General features: G+C 42.7%; 1 protein-coding gene across 21 annotated transcripts in view; it reads right to left on the bottom strand.

Moving 5' to 3' along the window:
* dlg2 (discs, large homolog 2 (Drosophila)) overlaps positions 1-21,642 on the bottom strand; it is a 186,417-nt gene that overhangs the window by 92,201 nt on the left and 72,574 nt on the right. For all 21 annotated transcript variants that reach the window (XM_048237879.1, XM_048237880.1, XM_048237883.1 and 18 more), the window contains one exon: positions 20,723-20,782. In XM_048237879.1, coding sequence (XP_048093836.1) covers positions 20,723-20,782 — 60 coding nt within the window. The remainder of the gene's footprint in view (positions 1-20,722; positions 20,783-21,642) is intronic.

Here is a 21,642-nt window from a genome sequence, read left to right as displayed (position 1 = left end):
GAAGCAGTGGCCTCTATTTTGTAAAGATGGAGGCCTAGCAGGTGATACTGCAGCATGTGGGGATGAAGCATATCCTACTGCAACTACTGTAGAGTCTAAAAGGGACAAAATAAATAAATAAATACATGAATTAAGGGTTTCTTTTATCTCTTGTTCTGAACTCCTTTTGTTTGTGTTCATATCAGCTTCTGTTGGTTGCGGCTAAATTGGACACTCATAAGCCCTTTGAACTATAATGCATACAAATACATTTGATAATGTGGCCTTTTCAAGCCAACGGCGGCATCCTTTTGATGATCTGTTGTCTGGTGCCCCCGGACATCATAAGAGAAGATGATCTCACTTAACCCTCAGCAGGCCATGCAGAAACCAGTAGGCCATGGCTCCACATAGTGATGCCACTTATTGATGCCCATTAAACAGACAATCAAACATGGATGACAACATGTAGTACAGGATAAATGTGCACAGATGAAATGTCATATCTCACCCTTGTGATGAATATGACGTGAGTTAGAGCCCACCGGCTAAACAACACAATTATGCTGGAACGTCATATTTTTAAAAGAAGCATGGCGCCCCAGTGCCTTATTGACTAAGTGATTAATTTGATTTGGTGTTCTTACATACATTGGCATACACATTACATGGTATAGACACATATCATGGAGACACACACACACACACACAGACACACAAACACACACACACACACAGACACACAGACACACACACACACACAGACAAACACACACACACTTACTGCCTACTCTTCACCCGCCTGCCTCCTCCTAACAGAGCTACACTGGAGCAATCACATTTCCACCCTGGCTGACAAGCTGTCTGCCGCTCGGCGCTGGCATGAGGCAGAGAGCAGCCTGTGGGAATAGCCCAGCGCGTTAAATATTAGCAAACTCATTTAAGGGCTGCTAGCAGAGGGATTTGCCTTCCCCCCGCTCTCTCTGAAGTCACACAGTATCAATTCCCTCTCCTCCTCATTTGCCACCGACATCGGCAATGTTCGGGTATAAACAAAAACATCGAAAAAGCTCAAGGGTGAAAGACTGGATAAGCAATATTTTGAAGATTTTACTCAAGATGGTTTGGTACATCATGACCGAACTGCAGTTAATCTGAAATGACTCATGGTTTCATAGAGATTCAAACCCACGCTAAAGAGAACATTAATTTAAAGTTGACAGGTTTAATGGCCTCAACTAGTGAATGTGGAGACAGGGAGTACCCATACTCCTACAGCCAGGTAAATCAAACATGAAGGTGGTATCTTCTCAGGCAGTCCAAATCCCACATGGGCTTTTGATCGATTAATCTGACTTACTGGTACTTTGCACTGCTAATTAGCAAACTAATTCAGTAAAATGCCATATTGGAAGCATGTTTTCATAGGCAGCCAAAGCAAGACCTCAGCAAAAACTTCCTAGCATCCTAGCAAGCCCTTTTAGCAGTTAAGTTTCTCCTTACTGCTGTTTCAACTTTGGACATACCAACCCTGGAATCCAATAAATACATTTAAATATTCAATGTATTCAATGTGCTTCAATGTATTTATACTGTATAATAAACATTCAGGTTGAGACAAGTAAGTGTCTGTTAGAGCTATCTGAGCACAATACCCATGATGCAGTATCACTGAGAAAAATACAGACCATGACAATCCTGCATGATGTCTGCACACAACCGAAAACAGAGCTCACAAAAGTGTGGCCGGGCAAAGGGAACGCCCATTAAATTCAAGAGTACCTGGACTGAAAGATTTCATTGGTTTATTTTTCAGCCCATCTTGTACCATGAAACAGACCAGATGACACATCACACTTGGGCAAAGATAAGGCTACTTCTTTAAAAGGAGCAGTTGTTTTATACCTCTCCTGAGCTGCTGCTGTGCCAACCTATGACGCAATGTGGCATGACTTGCTATGCACTTATGCACTCTCTGGAAAACCCTCTTATGTGTTATACTGTACATGACACTGTCAAAAAGGCAAAATGCGATTTCTACGTACACATTTGCACAAATGTACTTCTACATAACTGCTTCTCCAGTGTGCCTTGTGTAGACTTTTGAACTGGAGCCACGTTATCTCATCTTACTGTATGAATGTGTATAGACCCTTTCAACAAGGTAAACAAAAACAATTCTTGAACGTTCTATTTGGGCCCCAATCTACTTCCTCTGCATTAAGATAACATATGGAATGTTAAAACGGAAGTCTTGTGGGGCCAACTATGATGCTGATAATGGAACTCTCTTGAAAGGGTCCATAGCCGAGTTGACAACTGGAAAAGTTGACTTTGACTTTTCTGAGTGGAAGGTGTGGAGACACCAGTGGCCTTGACTGAGCTCAGAGCTCACGCTCCGACTCGGCCTTGCACGTGGAGTGCTACGACTGCTCCCACGCACCGTCACACTACGCACTTCACCTCAAACCTCCACCTCGAACAGAGCCGTTGAATAATTAAGCACAAATTCTCTACAGCCCCATTCCGCACCCCACCACCCTAATCCTCTACTCCAGCAGAACAGCCTGTGGCAGTGCTCGCAGCTCAGTCAAGCTTTCAATGAGCCGTGTGGCCATTATATTTCCCCACACTTCTTTTCTTTGCTCGTGCATCAGCACTATGGAAACACTGGCTGCTCATAAAATTGCACTCTTCATCGTGGTTTACAACCCACATGTAGAAAGTGAGTAATGCTCACCAGAGAGAGAGAGAGAGAGAGAGAGAGAGAGAGAGAGAACGGCTGAAGAAAAATGAATGGCAGGCACAATGAAACAAGTTGCACTGTTTCATGCCTACACATTTGGTGTTTCAAGACACAAATGCAGTCACCCAATTAAATCATATGGAAATAACAGAGCAAAACATAACTGAGGCGTTTTCTATTCTCTCCAGGTCACAGTGTTTGTGCCAATATCCCAAAAGATAACTACACAGTTAACAAACAGACGCCTGAACAGCTGTCAACTTCTCCGAATGAAAACAACCCACAGTTTAATAACAATGCTGTATGCCTAGGATGCAACACAACACCTGATCATTTCCCATTTTCCTATTTTAATAATTGAAAGGTAAATAATGATATGGGAAAGCATCGAGCATGCATATTTTGGCTGCATTAATCCCCTGAAAAGCCCTGGCTCTGTGACAGACTGCGATCCCTCCATCCATCCCTCCATGGGAAGTGACGTTCCAGATGCCTCGACACATACTGAACACGATCACACATCGGGGGCATAAATCAAAAGAAGGCTTCATCATTTCATTAATGCGCGGGCCTCATTTTGTGAGTACAGAGGATGGCCATATTGTAATATAAATGCTGGGAACAATGCAGACGGCTTGGCTTTTGTTGAATAAATCAGTGTGATAGGATCCTTTTCCAGAAAACCAATTTAAAAAGTCATTGCAATGCGATAAACCTGATGAAGGCAAATGGGAAAGACAAATGGGGAATAGTCTCAGCCCAGCAGGATTTAATAACATTTGGCCCAATGAGAGCCAGAATTTGTAAAGTTATATAATTCACTGAGGAAGGCTTAAGGGTCAGTGGAATGCACATGCAGGGGAAAAAAACCTTCTATGAACAACTGAAATCTAGCATGGATGGAGAGAGAGAGAGAGAGAGAGAGAGAGAGAGAGAGAGAGAGAGAGAGAGAGAAAGAGAAAGTGTTGCTCTCTAATAATGAGGCACTGTGTATTTTGATCTATGATCTTTGAATTTTACATAACGACCAGGAAACATGCATTTACCTGATTAACATGCCAGCGATCTATTTGAAGCGTGCAGTACACAGACCACTTTGTGAGCATGGAATGCCAATCTGCTTTAGCATCTGCAGTTATAGAAAGACCCAGAGAACAATATGGAATTGTTAACTTATATAAATGTGTTAAAAATCAGCCAGACTAGCCCTGTTTATTATGGCCTCACTTCTCCACAGTGGCACCGTGGTTTAAGACGATTTGTATTCCCTTTCAGTCGGCGCATTTCTCTTCAATGACACCCTGGGAGCTGACAGCCTCCCAGCAGAGATTCAAGAGCATCCGTATTATTCCTAATAGAATGCAGCCAAGGTCTCCTCTGAAACGGGCTGCAAGACATGACATTTTGCCAAGAACATCCGTAGTACAGTTTGGTAGGGCGAGGGAGTGGAGTGGGCACACAGACGTGCATGCATTTCTGCTTGTTTGTATCTATGCATGAATCTTGTTAACTATTGGCAGTTAGTTACACATTCAAAAAGGGAGGCTAAAGGCTTCAAGTCAAGTCCCCAACTCAAGTCCCATCACACTCAGCTAAAACAGAACCAAAACGTCGTGCAATCTGAGATTCAATCCATAATCAATCATCGAGAGGTTCAGTCAATATCCACTCTATCTGTTCAGACCCCATTAGGCAGCATGGCTCTCCAGCATCCCCACAGTGATTTAACCACCAAACAGTCTGTGGCTCAGCAAGCTGTGCTGGCTGGGATCTCCAGGCTTGGCAGTGCTCCCCTATGCAGTTACAGCACGTTCAGAACAGAGCAGAGCGATGCGTGGGAGGTTCGGGGCCAAGGCTGATGACAGGGATAAATGTTTGGGGCTGGCCGGCCCACGCTATAGTAAGCAAAAAAGTGTGCTGGCCAAACATCCATGCTCCCTCTTAGTCCGTATTTGTTTTGACTCCAAAACAAATCTTCTCATATCTAAGCTGTGTGCCACATCTCATAGAATAATAGAGCAATGCTTTCAAATGATTTATGTCTGTATTTTGCCAACTGTAAATAAAGACTAAGGTCTTTCTGCACAGCACCAACAGGTATGTAAACCTACACTGTTTGTTGAGCAATTTAAGATATAAGGTGACTGCCACTGAATTCACTTTTCCATCATCAGCAGACTCTACCCCTCCAAAAATGATTTCAGATGAGCATCCATGTAGATGAAACCATGTAACATTTAGCGTAGCTCTTGTACAGGTGTGGAAAGCTCTACATCTCCTTTTTTTTCTGGCCGGTTTGAACAGCTTGAGGCTCCTCAATGCCTTCAATGCCACTGCCACCAAGGGCCACTGCCCATCAAAGGATGTTTATTAAGGAGCGTGAGCTATCATTGTTGTGAAGTCACAGTGTGATGTCTACACCATTTGGATTAAAACCTTCAAGGCTATAAACATCAGTACATCACAATGACCAAGCACACAGACACAGACACAGACACACACACACACACACAGACAGACAGACAGACAGACAGACAGACAGACGGAAACAGAACATCCGGTGCTAGTGTTAGGGTAAGTCTTATCTTAATTCCGTTTCAATTGTTATTCATGTAATGTTACCATGTCCAAGTTATCCATGTCTGTCTGCATCCATAGCTAATGCCTTGCACCTGCCACACATACTTATCTAGTAAATGAATAACATGAATAATTCACAGTGCAGTCGCAGTCACTCACTCTCTTTCTTTCTCTCTCTCTCTCTGTGTGTGTATGAGTGAGTGTGTATCTGTCCTCGTGTGCCCCAATGTCAATCCATCCACATTCCCCCCCACCCACACTCAGGAGGTTCACGTGCACCCTTGAGGTTCCACACACACAGCCCATCCCCTCTGGATCAATACTTCCCTCAAGTCGCTCTCAAGACCACGGATTCCCTCACCAGAACTCCAGGCCATCTGTTGCTAGGCAGTGCAGTGGCTTGCTTGTGGGAGGTTTTAATTGAAGCATGCATTTAAAGAATGCACTCTAGCTCATTTCTTTCTGAAACCATGTTGAGGAATAAGTGCTCATACTACACTTAAACTGCAAAGTGAAGTGAAACCTATAGGAAATTCTGTCTGGATGAACTTGTTGCTGCAAATTTGAAAAAATGGAAGGCTAACTGAAGCATTTAAATGGATGCAGACAAGGGGGAAAGATGCAGCTTATTTCAACCACAATGAAAGCTTTTAAAACATACCGTCAACACTGCTCAATTATGTTCTGTTAAAATAGAGCATTTTGAAAAATTGTCTATTCAAAGGCAACAAGAATAGAAGTGGCACTGAATAGCATGGAGAAGCCGCTGATTCATTTGGGGAGAGAGCTGCTGGGCTGGGTTACTCCAAACTTGAGGAGAGGTCAGAATATCATAAGGAGAAATGAAACCCGAGGGAAAGCATAAGAGGATCAGCCACAGTTTAATGTGGATGATAAAGACCCCTTATAAACCTGCTGTGGGCAACGGGGTCAGAGGAATAGGATCAACTGGTATTCTGTTACCCACGCAGGCAGACATGCAAGCGGTAAGATTCATTGAGAGAGAGAGAGAGTCTGACACAGCATGCAAACCTGAATATTTACTCATTGAAACACGTGGCCAAGATGCGAAAAACAGAGCCCAGTCTGGCAGCACCATGCTCAGTCAACATACGTCAGCACTACAAAAAACAAGGGTGACTCGCTTGTAACGCGAATGACAAAAAGTAAAGAGCTATTTAGTCTAACAGTATAAGTGAAAGCAATCTCTATTCAGACACTTACCTTTTGCATTTTAGCTTTCCTCACATTCTGTATTAGCCTTCTCCCAAGCTTCTTAGCATACCATATAGAGGCAAACATTACGGAGCTCACCAGATTGGAGAGGGAAAAACAAATTAAATGAAATTAAAGTGATGTGCTCCAGCCATTCAAGGCTAGCGTTGGCCAAAGCCTATTTCTCAGTCTGGTGCTCGGCAGTGTAATCCTGAGCGGTGAACGCAGGTGGGAACGCGAGTCAGTGAGTGGGACTTGAGAGCAGAGAGAGAGAGAGAGGCTGAGTGGTTGTGCTGCAAGGAGCAGAGCTGCTCTCTCTTTCCCTCTCCCTCTCTCACTCCCTCCCTCCCTCTCTCTCGCTCTCTCCTCACTCTCTCATGGAGCTTCTGCCCCTTGCATTTAAAAGACTATTTACATACTGTACTGTCACGCAGTCAGATTGGGGTGGGGGTGATGGTGATGGTGGTGGTCTCCACCTCCCGTCGGCCTCCCACCCCTGTGCTAAATGCCTGTCTGTGATGATTAAGGGTGCCTGTGTGACCAGCCGACGGGATGAAACGTTAGGACGAGAGGGAATGCCCCTTATTCCTCCCTCCGTCACCCCCTCCACCCCCCAAACCCACCCCGCCTCCGTCACTCTCACCTACTGCTTAAGCCACACCTGTCAACCTCCTGACCATATTTAAGGTGGAGGCGGCACTATGGGAAATCAATTCAGCCACCGAGGCAATCAGCTCTCCAAGACACCTGCCTCCCCAGGGAACAGCAACCAGCCCGCTCTCACCCAAAGCAAGCAGTGCTATGGGTACACACTTAATTCCCACACATAGTATAGGATGTTCACTGCATTTATCTTGTACATTATCACTGTCGAGGGTGAGGCCACCACTACTTCCTACTGTGTACAGTATTGACTGAAGGTCTCAAGGGAATGAGGTGTTCAGGTCCAGAAGAGTCAGTACGGTTGTCTAAAGAGAAAACAAAAAAATCATAGGAATCGCATATCCTGAGTAAACTGCTTTGTTGTGGTGGGAAAAGAATGATTCACCTCATCACAGTGTCTTCATTTTGACTCATATACTGGAAAGATTAGGATTTTGCAAAGCAATTGCTACAGCAAAACATATCTAACACTCATCAATATTCCATGTTGGTATCATCACACAGTCCTGTAGACAAATGCAATGCAAGAGTCACCACACCACAAAAATAAAAGTGTAAATCTAACAAGCTGGCCGCCAGAATACAACAGCAATTACATGCTGAGGGATTACTTCAATCAATCCGAGAGCCTGACCATCACCTTGAAATTTGAGCTCATTAATCCAAAGATTTAACAGATATGTGGGCCAAGGGCCTGGTGAATTCAGTAAATCCTCAGCTAAAAATACATTTACAAACACAACAGTAGGAAACCACTAAATCTGAATAACACAGTGTCACATGGACGTACAACAGAAATATCAACACAGACAAACAAATCACCATCTAATAACCTCTGATCCCCAGAACAACAGCAAGTAAATCTCCTTTTATCTGAAGCGTGCTTGTCTGTAGGAGACTATAATCCCTATATTTTCTTGTTTTACCACACCGATACATAAACAAACACACCAACTGCTAGTACTGTAGGTAAGGAGATAAAAGCCAGTTCCTTCACCAAGAAAGACATTTTTAATGAATTTCACAAGTTGAAATGAAAGCTATCAAATATCTTTCTTTCAAAGGTTAAAAATACTAAGCCATTACTAAATACAAAAAGGAGTGATTGCGATAAGAACACATTGAAAAGCTATGCATTTCAGACTTACTCTTTTCATTTTAAGACCCCCCGATTTCCATGCACCAGTTAAAGTGGTGACGTTGAAAAGACTTTGTTAAGTTTTAACAACCAGTACGAAACAACACTATTTAGGCAACTTTAGGCTGCCTAGTTACTGAATTGACTTTTTCATTGAGCAATTCAATCGCATCAATAACGTTTGTTAAATGCCCTCTTTTTTACCGCGGCTGATAGGCCGATCAAATTCACCCCCTACTTCACCAATTCTAGGCTAATTTCCATCCCTGAGTCCTACTACTGTGCAACTCTTCTACAGGGGCTGCTGTAGTGCAGAAGCCCAGATAATGGCATGCGGTTTGACCCTGTGCTTTTTTCCCCCTCCTTTTCTTCTGCAAAACAGTTTGACGCTTGGTGTCATTCATCCTCAAGGTTGGCTCGGAAAGCAGAAGGCCATCTCACTCTGTCTGACGCACTCTGTGTGTGGGTTTTTTACTATCCATTTCTGAAAAGTTCAGCTGTTGAGCTGTTACACTTTATGCTTTGATGTGACAGTAACTGACCAGCGTTTGACCTGATCTGTGCAGGGTCTGAAGAAAGAGAAATAGGTGCCCTATCGTGTGCCATACTGACATATCTGTGTTGTCTTCAGGACTTCAGAGTCTGGGACAGTCTCAGTCTCAGTACTGGGCATTCCTCATAGAACAGTGACAAAAGGAGCCCACTGGCTGAAGGAGCTGACCAAAGGAGGCCGCTCGGCCTTGGATGCAGCACTGAGGGGAGCCTTCAGTGACTCAATGAGTCAGTGGCTTCGGACTTGTTAAGTCCACCAAAAGAACTTGTCTGTACAACACACTGTTAAGGAGCTCATCTCCGATCTCTATTCTAGCTACATCTACACTGAGAAGTTATGTAAACTCTTCTAGAGCACAAGGGCAACAGCATACACAAGGATAAAGACTGATTTTCTGTAGCTCAGGGTTTTGGTGCAGATTGCAGATCACAGTGGTCATGTTGCTATTGTCCGTCTGTACTCATGACGTATGAAATAACTAGATGTACCGCAGAGCGGTACAAAATATGACCGCCGCCCAGTCCAGCACATGTTTTCCACAAAAATAAGTCACGCTGAAAGGCCTATATGATTCTAACTGTCTCACTAAATTGCATTATCCACACTCAATTCTCACTGGTATCTGCTAGACAACAAGTACCAAAACATGATTAGTTCATAGATTTCACATGTAATATACATTTTATACAACCCCACCCCCATCTTGCCTGTTCATAATTCTGAGAAATTCTTGAATTGTGTGCATGTGTGCGTGTACATGTTTATGTTTATGTGTGTGTGGGTGTGTTTGTGAGCGTGCATGCCACTCATACCACTGCTATGCAGACGACACACAGCTCTATCTGTCCTTTCCACCTGACGACCCCCTGGTTTCAGCACGGATCTCAGATTGCCTTTCAGACATAGCTACATGGATGAAGGCACACCACCTCCAGCTGAACCTCTCAAAGACTGAACTGCTGGTCATCCCAGCTAAACCTACCATACACCACAAGAAACATCAACATCAAATTTGACTCCCCTGTCTGTTTAATGGAAAATCAGGACCAGGACTGCAAGAAATCTAGGAGTTGTTCTCGACAACCAACTAAACTTCTCAGATCATGTTGCCTCAGTCGCCCGGTCATGCCATTCTCACATGCCTAAAATTGTGAGAATTGTTCTAAAACTTACTGTTTACCATTTTGTTAGTCGCTTTGGTTAAAAAAGCGTCAGCCAAATGTAATGTAATGTAATGTAATGTAATGTAATGTGCATGTGCTTGTGTGTTTGCCTGTTTATGTGCCTGTGTGTGTGCATGTGCATGCATGCGTATATATGTCTACTCTGTGAGTATGTGTCATACGTAGGATTACTGTGAATGTATGTGTGTGTGTGTGTGTATCTGTTTGTGCACATGTGTGCATATGGAATGGGTTTATATGACCCCTGGAGGCAAACATACGCCAAAAATTGGTCATCCTAGGCCCTACGGTTCTCAAGATATTCACAGAAAACTGTGTCTGCCCTACCCTCCTTTGGGGGGGTCCAGTCCAGCGGGGGGCTACAGATCAAAACGAAAAGCGATGGTTCCATGCCATCCATGTGGGGTTACATGCCCACCAAGTTAAGACCAACGTGAAAAAAAAAGGTGGTACCCCGGTCTTACAGTGTCCCGGGAATCCTTGATGGAAATTTGGACATGCAATTTCGTGCAGGAAAAATAAAAAAAAAAATCTGACTAAACCTATATGACCTAGGCCCCGAGATATTCACAGAAAACTGTCTCCTCGCCACCTACAGGCCAGTTGGTGTATAGTAACATAAATTAATTTATTGTGTGGCCCCCCATGAATTCCACCTAAACTTGGGGCATTCGGTCATAATAATACAGACACAGGAATCCTATTAGTAGAGGCCTGGGCTGCAGCTCCTGCTTAAAGGACATGACAAGCTGCAGCTGTGAGATTACAGCATGTAATAGGCCAGCCGGCCGGGTCCATACAACAGTAACACACAACTGGCCATTCCACCTCCATACACACATGCCTGTTCTGATTATGCCTCACCTTTGCCTTCACATGAGGAACATTGTGTCCTACCAGAGGCTGACCACACCATTGCAGACTTGATTGTAGACAGTTTGCCAGAGTCTACAACCGGGAATTGAGGAGAGCCTGATATTCAAACACGTCCAACGTCTTTCATGTTTGAGATGAAGCAGAGTTGAGATGAGGACGACAAACAAAACACAATGAGCCAATCATCTGAATGCTGCCATGGCGTACAGTAGGCAGGAGGCAGTGAGTGAAGGGAGGCTGCAGAAGGAGGTGCAAAACACTGATGAGAGCCACTGAGGAGCCAGCAGGGAGCCAGACACAGTCTAAGCCAAAGGTCAAAGACTCAGGAGGGCCGCGCTTCAAAGCACTCATCAGTCTCCTTACTGCAGGCTCTCTCTGCCTCCTGTGTCCTCAGTGTGCTTACTGTACACCTACCCACTTTACTGTACTGTCAGTACTAATGTGCTGTTGCCTCGTTCACCATAACATGCCGTTTGATCCATCCGCACACAGGCACTGTCATGAGCGCGAACACCCTCCGCTGCCAATGTCTGATTACTACTTCTACTATGGCTATTGTGTTCTACACAAAAATAGACCTGAATTGTAATCAACGCAGCAGTGAGAAAAGTGAAAGTTGCCATTGTGTTCACTGGTGCATTGGTGTCGACGCCGGTGTGTGGTTGGCTTTCAGAATTACTGAAACTGAAAGAAAAGCTTATACTCCCATTAAAGTTACAGTTTGCTTTCTCAATGGATATTTAAGCAATATAGCACGAGTGAGAGTAGGGTTGGTCATGGATATTCCCACGGGTGTTGTTCGCCAGAGCTAATGAGGCCGATGCCGAAAGTGGTGCAGGCAACAACAGCCGTGGGAATATCCATGACCAATCCCACGATCATGAGTGCTATATTGCTTTTATACAACAATTCTACCACAAACTAAATAATCTGAAAACACCCCATTATTGTTTAAAAATGTTAATTTCGACATCGTTCTTACGCATCAAAAAATAGTTCCCTTTTCAATAGACAGCGTCTTGGTTGCTAGGTAACCAACATTCCAGATCCCTCGTTACGGGTCTTTGTGGTTTACATGTCTTCTTGAAAGAAATGTTGAAAGTCGGGCTGAAATCACATTCATATCTAGGTTTGCTGCATGCATGTTACAAGGACACTGGGCCATGTCATGTAAGGGACATGATACTGCAAAAAAACGGAAACATAGTCTACATTGCAGAACCACTCAACTTTATTAATTTATGGTGAATAAATGTTACACTACTGTGCACAGCCTGACGGACGATGCTAGCACGCTAGCAGCGGTTAGCTAATTATTATGGTATCTACAAGTCTCCTCCAAGTGACAATCATATTATACACAATGCTGGCAATGCTGAGAACAATTAGCTTCCTCGTTTATCTTACTTACATTGAGTTGACTGTGTGGCTTAATCCACAGATGTGGTGAAGCACTGTTTTGTTATGGTTTGCTAAGGAGTAACCCATTGCTTGAAATAGTGGAGATGAGAGTGTCAAATCTTCGCATTGTATCGCTGGAGTGATTTATTATTAGCTGTGCAAAGTCTGAGTTGAAATGTCCAGGGATATTCCAACTCATGGAACGTCTCTCGGCCAAACAGAAACAAATAAATAGTTCCATAGAACCCAATTGTTGTATAACTGAACAATATTTACATAAAATTATTTACATAAAATAAACCACAAACTGGCTATCTGCCTACCAATTTCTTCAAAACTGTTTTTCACCTCATAGCGGCGGATGTCCTTCAAATTGTAAATGTATCACTGCTGTCTGGCACTTTTCCTAAGTCACTGAAAACAGCTGTTGTAAAGCCACTTCTCAAGAAGAATAACCTGGATGCCTCTATGCTAAACAATTACAGGCCCATATCCAATCTACCTTTTATTGGCAAAATTATTGAAAAAGTAGTCTTTAATCAATTAACCACCTTCCTAACATCAAATGGGTATTTTGATTATTTTCACTCTGGTTTTCAGGCAAATCACAGCACTTAAACAGGAGGCAGCTCTCATTAAAGTTTTCAATGACATACGCCTCAACACAGATTCAGGTAAAACATCAGTCCAAGTGCTACTGGACCTTAGTGCAGCATTTGACACTGTTGATCACAATATTTTACTACACAGACTAGAACACTGGGTTGGATTTACAGGCATAGTTATCAGCAGGTTAAAATATCATATCTACAAGAAAGGAGCTTCATTGTTGCTATCGGAAACTGTACCTCAACACCAACGTCCTTGACCTGTGGTGTTCCCCAGGGGTTAATCTTGGGGCCACTATTATTCAACCTATGCTCCCACTTGGACAAATCATCCAAAATAATTTGATTTAATATCATAGCTATGCAGATGACACACAAATTTACTTAGCTCTGTCACCAAACGACTATGGTCCTCTTGAATCTATGTGTCTGTGTATAGAACAAATCAACACCTGGATGTCTCAAACTTTTCTTCAGCTGAACAAAGAAAAAACTGAAGTAATTATATTTGGTAAAAAGGAGGAAAGAATTGGGGTTGCCACTCTCCTTGACACAAAAGGGTTGAAGGCAAAGGATACAGTTAAAAATCTTTGTGTACTAATTGACAGTGATCTAAATTTCAACAGCCACATGAAAGCGATAACTAAATCAGCTTTTTACCACCTCAAAAATATTGCCAAACTCAGAGGGCTGATGTCAAAACATGACTTAGAAAAACTCATTCATGCATTTATCTCCAGCAGAGTTGATTACTGTAATGGACTGTTCACAGGCCTTCCTAAAAAGACTATTAAACAGTTTCAGGTGATACAAAATTCAGCAGCTAGGATTTTAACAAAAACTAAAAAGAACTTACCACATTTCCCCAATTCTTAAGTCCTTGCACTGGCTTTCAGTAAGTCACAGAATTGACTTTAAAGCACTATTGCTTGTTTATAAATCAGTAAATGGATCAAGACCTAAATACCTACTGTATCAGACATGCTTCAGCAGTACACACCTTCTTGTCCTCTCAGGTCCCAGGTGAAAAACCTGTTAGTAAAACCTACTGTTAGAACTAAACATGGTGAAGCAGCTTTTCAGCGGCTCAGCTCTGGAACCAACTTTCGGATGACATCAAAAAGGCCCCAACTGTAGCCAGTTTTAAATCTAGACTTAAGACCAAAACTGTTCTCAGATGCTTTCTGCTAACTGCGCCGAGTTACAAATTCTGAATCTGCCTTGATAATTATTCTACCTTGTCTTTTATTACTTTTTTACTACTTTTGCTTTTGTTTTTGCTTACTGCTTTACTACTGTTTTACTAATGTACACAGCCTTATGTTTTCACTACTGTTTTACTGCTACACAGTTTTTCATGCTATATTAGCACACATGATCAATGGCTGCGGTCAGGCTTCTGCTACAATACTGAATGAATGAATGGCTATAACCCTATTATCTCAACCTGTTCTTGCACTGAAATAGTTTTTTATATTACCTTGTCTACATTATACTTTACTCTCCTATTTGTCCATATTATTTATGCTGGTCTCTAGACCTTACTCTTGCACTGTTGGACTAATGTTGGACTGCTTTTTGCACCTTCACTATGACACTCACTCTCTTGAGCACCTTGCCATGCACACATAACTAAAGGACTTTGGTTGGACTACTTTTTGCACCTTCACCATGACACTCACTCCCTTTAGCACCTTACCAGTCCAGGCCCTGTCACTACAAGCATCTTATGCTTGATCACCCTCAAGCACATTGGACTTTCTACAAGCGTCTTATGCTTGATCACCCTCAAGCACATTGGACTTTCTTAATTTATTTTATATAGTGTATTTAGTATTGTTTGTTTTCTTATCTTCCTTATCTTCTACTGTCTTTATTGTACAGTGGAATTTAGTTAAATGTTTATACTTATACTTATGTTTACCATTTCTGCTGTAAGTGCATGTTGTGTGTGATGTCTGTATGCTACTGAGACCCTTGAATTTCCCCATGGGGATCAATAAAGTATCTATCTATCTATCTATCTGAATGACCTCTGTGTATGAAATGCGCTATATAAATAAATTTAACTTGACTTGACTATAGGCACTACTTCACCGCTTACAGACTGGTTGATTGATTGACAGGAACACTGAATATGACCTTTTCATTTCTCCAATCAATTTTCATTGGCAACAGACTGGACAAAGCCATTTTTTGAGCAAATGGATTTTCAATCAGCAGCCCTTTTAAGGATCTACTGCTACAGTTACCAAAACTGACCCTTACAGGAAATCCTTCTCCCCTCTGCCATAAGCACTCTCTCTAACAACAAATCAATTTGGGCAGATCACTTAGTCCATAATGGCTTCTGGCTGAGAGGAACATCTCCCCAGCACCCCCCCGTCCCACTATCTGGGCGCTGTGGAGGATGATTCTCAGTGTAATTTCCAGTGTGTTATTTTCTGCAATCTTGTTTGATGGGAGGGAATCAGCAGGCCACTTCAGGCAAATGTACAGACTAAAAGGTTGCCGCCGTCGCTCTCCGTGGTCCTTAAATTTCAACCCTGCTCTTTACACATTGCGCTCTGGGGAAGCCTCAGCTGTTGATGGATTTCCATGTTATTTTAAATTCAAGGCGACTTGAGAATCACATTATTTGTTCATACCTCCCTGACAACTGTCAGCTGAAAGGGAAACAACCTATTCAGGTTAACAATGACTTAAATATAGACATTGCTAAACAATATAGGCTAGCTCTCTTTTGTCTCTGCTATATATAGTCTTGCTGGGATAAATGCAGGCCTTAATAACTGTAAAAAAGGAGTGCTGGGTCTGCCAGTGGAGTACTGCAGGTGTTTCACAGGCGATAAAAAGAGCCCACCACAGGAAGACTGCTGTGTAAATCACAAGACCAGCCCAATAATGAGCGCCGATAAGACTGCATCCTATCAGACGAAGGGCACACTGTTTTAAGAGCACAAGTCTGGAGGAGACAGCGGGCAGCATACTGACCAAGTTAGCACAGCAGAAACGGCATTCCACAGCAAGTCCACAATACAACAAAGGTACTACTTTAATGCATTATGTAGAAAGACAGACAGTAGAAAAAAACTACACAAAGGGACTGCAACTACACACTTTAAATCAGTAACAGTAACGTCTGACTCTTGTCTTCACAGTGCTGTGAGACACAGGGCCTTGTGTTATTTATCCAAGAGAAAATGTGTAGGATCATGTTCTATTGCTGAAAAGCTTATGCCCTCAAATGGCAGCAAGATGTTGTAGCTGTAGCAGCAGCTAAAGGTCAGTCTTGATTATTACCATTATTCCTGAATGGTTTCCAAGCAACTGCCATGAACACATTATTGCACTTCTCCAGCAACCAACATGGTGTAAACAACTGGCAGGCAACAACAGAACTGCAAACACTACTCAGAAACATTCCAGTGATGTTTCAGGAAATGTCAGCAATCCAATTTTATTGTCTGCTGTCTTTTTTTATTTCATTATGTTGATAAATATCCTTATTAAAAACCATACTGTAATCAGGCAGGTACAGTTTTACAAGGCAGATTTGTATTGCAGTATTTATGAGTGTCTCCTTCACAATACACAACAGATGCTAAGAAGGTCACCCTCAACAAGGGGACAGATATGGCATGAATAATAAGCCAGCAGAGATTTTACATTAATTGTGAAGGGAGGAAAAAACTTGACTTCCCATTCACACAAAGCCACATGAAGACTTAAAACATTTCTACAAAGACCTCAAGGATATGCCACTCAGTCAACCCTCAGACTGTAAAGCCCATGTACAAGCTTTGAACTAGCATGTCACATCTGACAATAACTTGAATCTATTGGACTTAGAGGACAGAAAAGGCAGGGTTATCTCATTATCCATTCTTGGCTGCATAACATTACAAATAATAATGCAGTAAACTGTGTTTTCTGTACATCTAGAACTTCAGCTTCTATAGTGGCACTCAATAACATCCTTTACCAGCGATGAATAAGAACATATAAGAACATATATTTAAATATGGGAACTCAGTTGAATAGAATTGTATTTTGTTTTAATACTACTGGAAAAGAGAAACGAAAGAAGCCCTGTGATACTTTATCAACAGATCAGCCCTTGTTACTTAGAGAGTACTTTACTTAAGGCCGTTAGAAGTCTTCTTACTGACCATTACTTCACACATGTCTGATCCCCAAACGTGACAGATACTCTTGACTATGAGTGTGAAGTGCTCTCAGGAGACGCAAGCCCTGCAGACCTTTCAGGGCTGTACGCCTTCAGACGGAGTAATGGGTTTCATCTAATCAATTTAACACTAAATTCATTACGATCATGCCCGAGGTCTTGGAACTGTAGGGCTTTAGTCAGATTGATAGGAGAAAAATGAGACACCGAAAACAATTAGTATGCTAATTTGGGAAACTCAAAAGTCTTCTTGTGCAGTTCTGGAACGTTTCAGTGACACACAATAATACCTAATAATGATAAGAGAAGAATGACTCCACACATTTAATTTTTTTAATCACCCAAGTTCACTCTTCAGCCAGTATGTATTTTTTAATAAATCCTTTTGAAAAAAAAAAAAAAAAAAGTGGAAGTTCTCCCCTGGAGACTGGGCTGACTGCCCTCCTGGCCACCTCACTTTGATTATGACTCAAAGCCCAGAGGATGGCCAGATAGGTGCTAAAAGAAGTGCGTTCACGTCCAGTCATACAAGGTCAGGTGAATGTCGTCTATCAAGAACAACCGTCAGTAAGGCTTGACGTCAGAAACGGGTATCGTCTGGAAGAGAAAGCCGAGCCAGAGTCACTTATCCCACCCAGGACTGGAGCTAAACCAGACAAATTCTGGCAGAGGTGGCCATGGAGAGAACACACAGCTGTGCTCTGAACCATAATCCCAGCGGAGCACATGGCATGGCGTACAGTACAAAACCAAATCGACACTAAACTCCTTCCTCCTTCTCTCTCCCACACTAGACTAAGTTTTATGTGCCTTCTGCAGCCCTCCTCTCACTCCTGTCACTCTCCACACAAGCCACACAATGACATGCCACAATCAAGGCCTCACGCTGAGACAGAGGGGTGAGTGGGTTGCGGGTGTGGATTGTGGGTGGTTGGAGGGCGGGGGGGGGGGGCTCCACTGTAATTATTTCAACAGGAGAGACGAGGGGAAGTGACAATCAAGACGGAGGCGGGTTCCTGCTCCTCTGCGGGAGGCTCGGCTCAGAGACAGGCTGCTCCAGCATGCTAATGATCTCGCTGATAAATGCCCGTCACCTGCTGAGGCTCGCCGTTCTTCTCCAGCCCATCATGGAGGCTTGGCGGAACAGAAGCCTTACATGGGGTGGGAGACGTGTTTCAACCTCATTTTCTAGTTTGCAACAGCAGGACAAGCTACGAATACTATTAAAGGAATAATCTGGTCTAAGAGCAATGGTCTATTTTGGGATAATAACCAGTGTGAACTTTCTTTGGGGACCAAAATGACGTTAGTCAAAGTAGTTTTGAGTAAGACCGGAATGTGCATTAGCAAGGAAATACAGTAGGCATATTACATAGCCTTGGGGGCAAGCTCACTATGTCAAAGTAAATTGCTACTTTAAGGCACTCATTAGACTCAAAATATCATTACACTTCTGTGCTACTGTGGAGAGGGTCCCTGCAGACAAACCAAAGTGTTTTTAACTGTCAGTGTACGTATGGGTATGAAAGGACTGTTGCGCAGTCAGTGCATTTCCTGTTCGCTGCCATCTTGCTAGAAATCCTAACAAGATGGCAGTGACTGTAGGAGTGATAAGGTAATGCACTGACTATTCTTCCAGTCGCCACCCATCGCTGCCATCTTGCGAGAGGGGTCCTAGCAAGATGGCGTCGACCAGAAAAATAGGTAAAGCACCGACAGCCCTTTTTATACCCTTTTTGTACACTTACAAAGTTGAAAATACATTAGTTTGTCTGCAGCGACTCTCTCCACAGTAGCACAGAAGCTGTTGTTCTTAGACATAACTATTCCTTTAAGTTGCTGTACAATGTTCCAGGCCTGAAACTTACAAAAGATTATAGTATAGTAAAGGGAAAACTCCTTTCAAACACCTGGACTATTTGAATGTATATTATGACTAATACTATTTGTATATATACAGTCTATAATTTGAATTATGTTCTTTGTGGTAGGGGTTGTGTGTCTGGACAGTTTGTCTTGGGGCAGCACCTATTCCAGTCAAAGTTTAACCAATGAATAATGCAGTGTATAGATGTACATCACTTAAGTGAGTCACTTCTTTCCCAAACAGTGCCATTTCTAAAGTAAGCAAAAAAGTACTCTATGAGTAGAACATTTTTAGTCTTGGGGTCTGTCCAATTAGATCATTTTATTAAAGCTATTCTTCACTGCTGGTCCCAAGGCCAGCGAACTGATAGGGAATAGCACATTCCTGCTCCTTAGGGTGTATGTGGCTCATGTATAATAGAATGAAACTGCTGGTTTCAGCTAGTCTTCTTCCGCATAACGGATCGACACCACGCTTTCTTCCACTACCATACAGAGCTGCGGAGACTTGGAAATTACTTTCAGCCAGAGTCAAAGTGATTTTATTTGCCTTGAATGGTGCTGAGGAAATGGGCAAAGTCTCTGTCTCTATCAATGCACATCTGCTACGCAGGTACATACTGTAAGTGTTCATTAAGGTACACAAGCTCCGATAAAGCACTCAGATTCCATTTTCATATACGGTCCATCTCACCACCCACCCAGCTCTTTGAAAGGAATGGACGCCTGGAGGTAGAGCTGAGGTGGAGGGATAAGAGATGGGCTCAGACAGAAAAGCATCCTAATCACCATGGCGTCAGCAGCTGGGCTTCCACCTCCATGTCATTCCACTGCATTCCATCCAACTCATTCACATATTTTAAATGCATTCATTATACATTTGCTTCAAGAAAAATGCGAGTGTGTTTTGGGAATTAAAAATTCACACTCTCCTTGTCAAGGGAGGAGTTGTGAACAACGGTAGCTTTAAACGTTTAAGGCTGACAAACCAGCTTTCATGGAAACAATTCTGATGTGCAGAAATCGGTTTTCAACAACCTCACATTTTATCCTGTGCAAATTGAGTGTTAATCCAAGTAAATATATTTCTTATTCCACTTGAATTTCAAGTGTTGCCATTCAGGATTTCCTATTCAAATAATCAGAAATTGGGGAAAACCCTGGTAGTCTCTACTTATTTGATATATTAATACCAGACACTGGCCTACCCCTCTTTCCATAACCCTGAACTAAAAGCATTTTTACTTTTGGCAGGACCTTTCTGCACTTGACAAAACACCCTCAGTGCACGTGAAAGCAGACCATGAAATAAGAACATTATAACATTTTGAGAGTGACAAGTTGAATATGTCAGGCAGTAATATCTTGCTTGTATCATTAACTATAACAACTTCAAAGTGGGAAAACTGTCTGCACCAGGCAGGTGTGACGTGAATGAGGCAATCCAATTTCCTGCCTCACCCAGCATGAAGCTGAGATGAATCCTTCAGTGATTCCCTGTGGATTTGATACAGCTGGAGCATAATACTCTGTTTACTAAAGAAACCCAACTGCATAAATATACCAAGCAAGCTGGATGAGAGTCAAGGCTGTGGTAAGTAACAGTCCTCATATTGTTGCCTAATGGCCGGTCCTGTTTGTCTTTAGTAACACAAAGCTCAGTGGCACACAGAAATAAACACACATTTGCTTTTTTCCAAATAAAAAATAAATGAAAAACTTGCCAGGTAGTTTGCTGCTGTCACACCCGGGTATGTAAGATCATAACGGGTAACCAGTGCAGGCTGCAGGTGAGAAATAAAAGACAATAATCACTAGCGAGTACGTGGAGGGAACAGGAGATGAGTGAGAGGGAGGAAAAGAACCAAAGGATTATGAGGACCCAGTCACACTGCATGAAGAGAAGAACGGAGAGGAGAAAAAGAGGGAAGAGAGGAGAACAGAAAAGTAGAGAGTAGAGGAGAACCGAGGAGTGGAAAAGAGAGTGGAGATGAGAGACAAAAAGAGAAGGGAGGAGAGGGAAATATTAGAAAAGAGAAGAGAGGGAGGAGAGGAGTGTTGTGGCTGAATGAGAATGTGAAGGAGTGTCAGTGACTTCCTGCATGCCATGGATGAGGAAGAGCCTCTATGCACCGCCCTTAAAGTCTGTGCCCGCACCGATCCCATTTCAAACCCTACCTCAGCTGCTAAAGAAGCTTCTGCCCAATAGAGACTCACTCTGCCCCCTGTACCTGCCTACTGTAGCTACACAGACAGGACCTTTCACATGATGCTGGGGGGCAAGTCAGAGGGGATGGGGATCACTACTCTGTGTTCACCACAACTTTCATACCAGTCCTCTCTTTTCCACAGGAGCAGTGGCATACAAGTAAAGCCATACATGAATCCTCTATTCAATTGGTCTACCTGTTAAACACTGGACAATGTCAACATTGGACTGCAGTGTTATTAAATCATCTGAAACTTGAAATCTAATGCTTTGCATATCCTAGGAGGGTGTTTGGAGGATTTTAGTATTTCTACACTTGAGTATGTAATAAACTACGCTTTACTTACCTGAGTGCACTGAGCTTATATAGAGCAAGGTTACCAAAGCAACGAAAATAGAGTTCTGCTATCATTCCACTACTCTCAGAGCAATACT

The sequence above is a fragment of the Alosa alosa genome, chromosome 2 (genome assembly GCF_017589495.1).
Source record: "Alosa alosa isolate M-15738 ecotype Scorff River chromosome 2, AALO_Geno_1.1, whole genome shotgun sequence".
NCBI classification, from domain to species: domain Eukaryota; kingdom Metazoa; phylum Chordata; class Actinopteri; order Clupeiformes; family Clupeidae; genus Alosa; species Alosa alosa.
The sequence above is the reverse complement of the archived record's forward strand: the minus strand, read 5'-3'. Positions and strand labels throughout refer to the sequence as shown.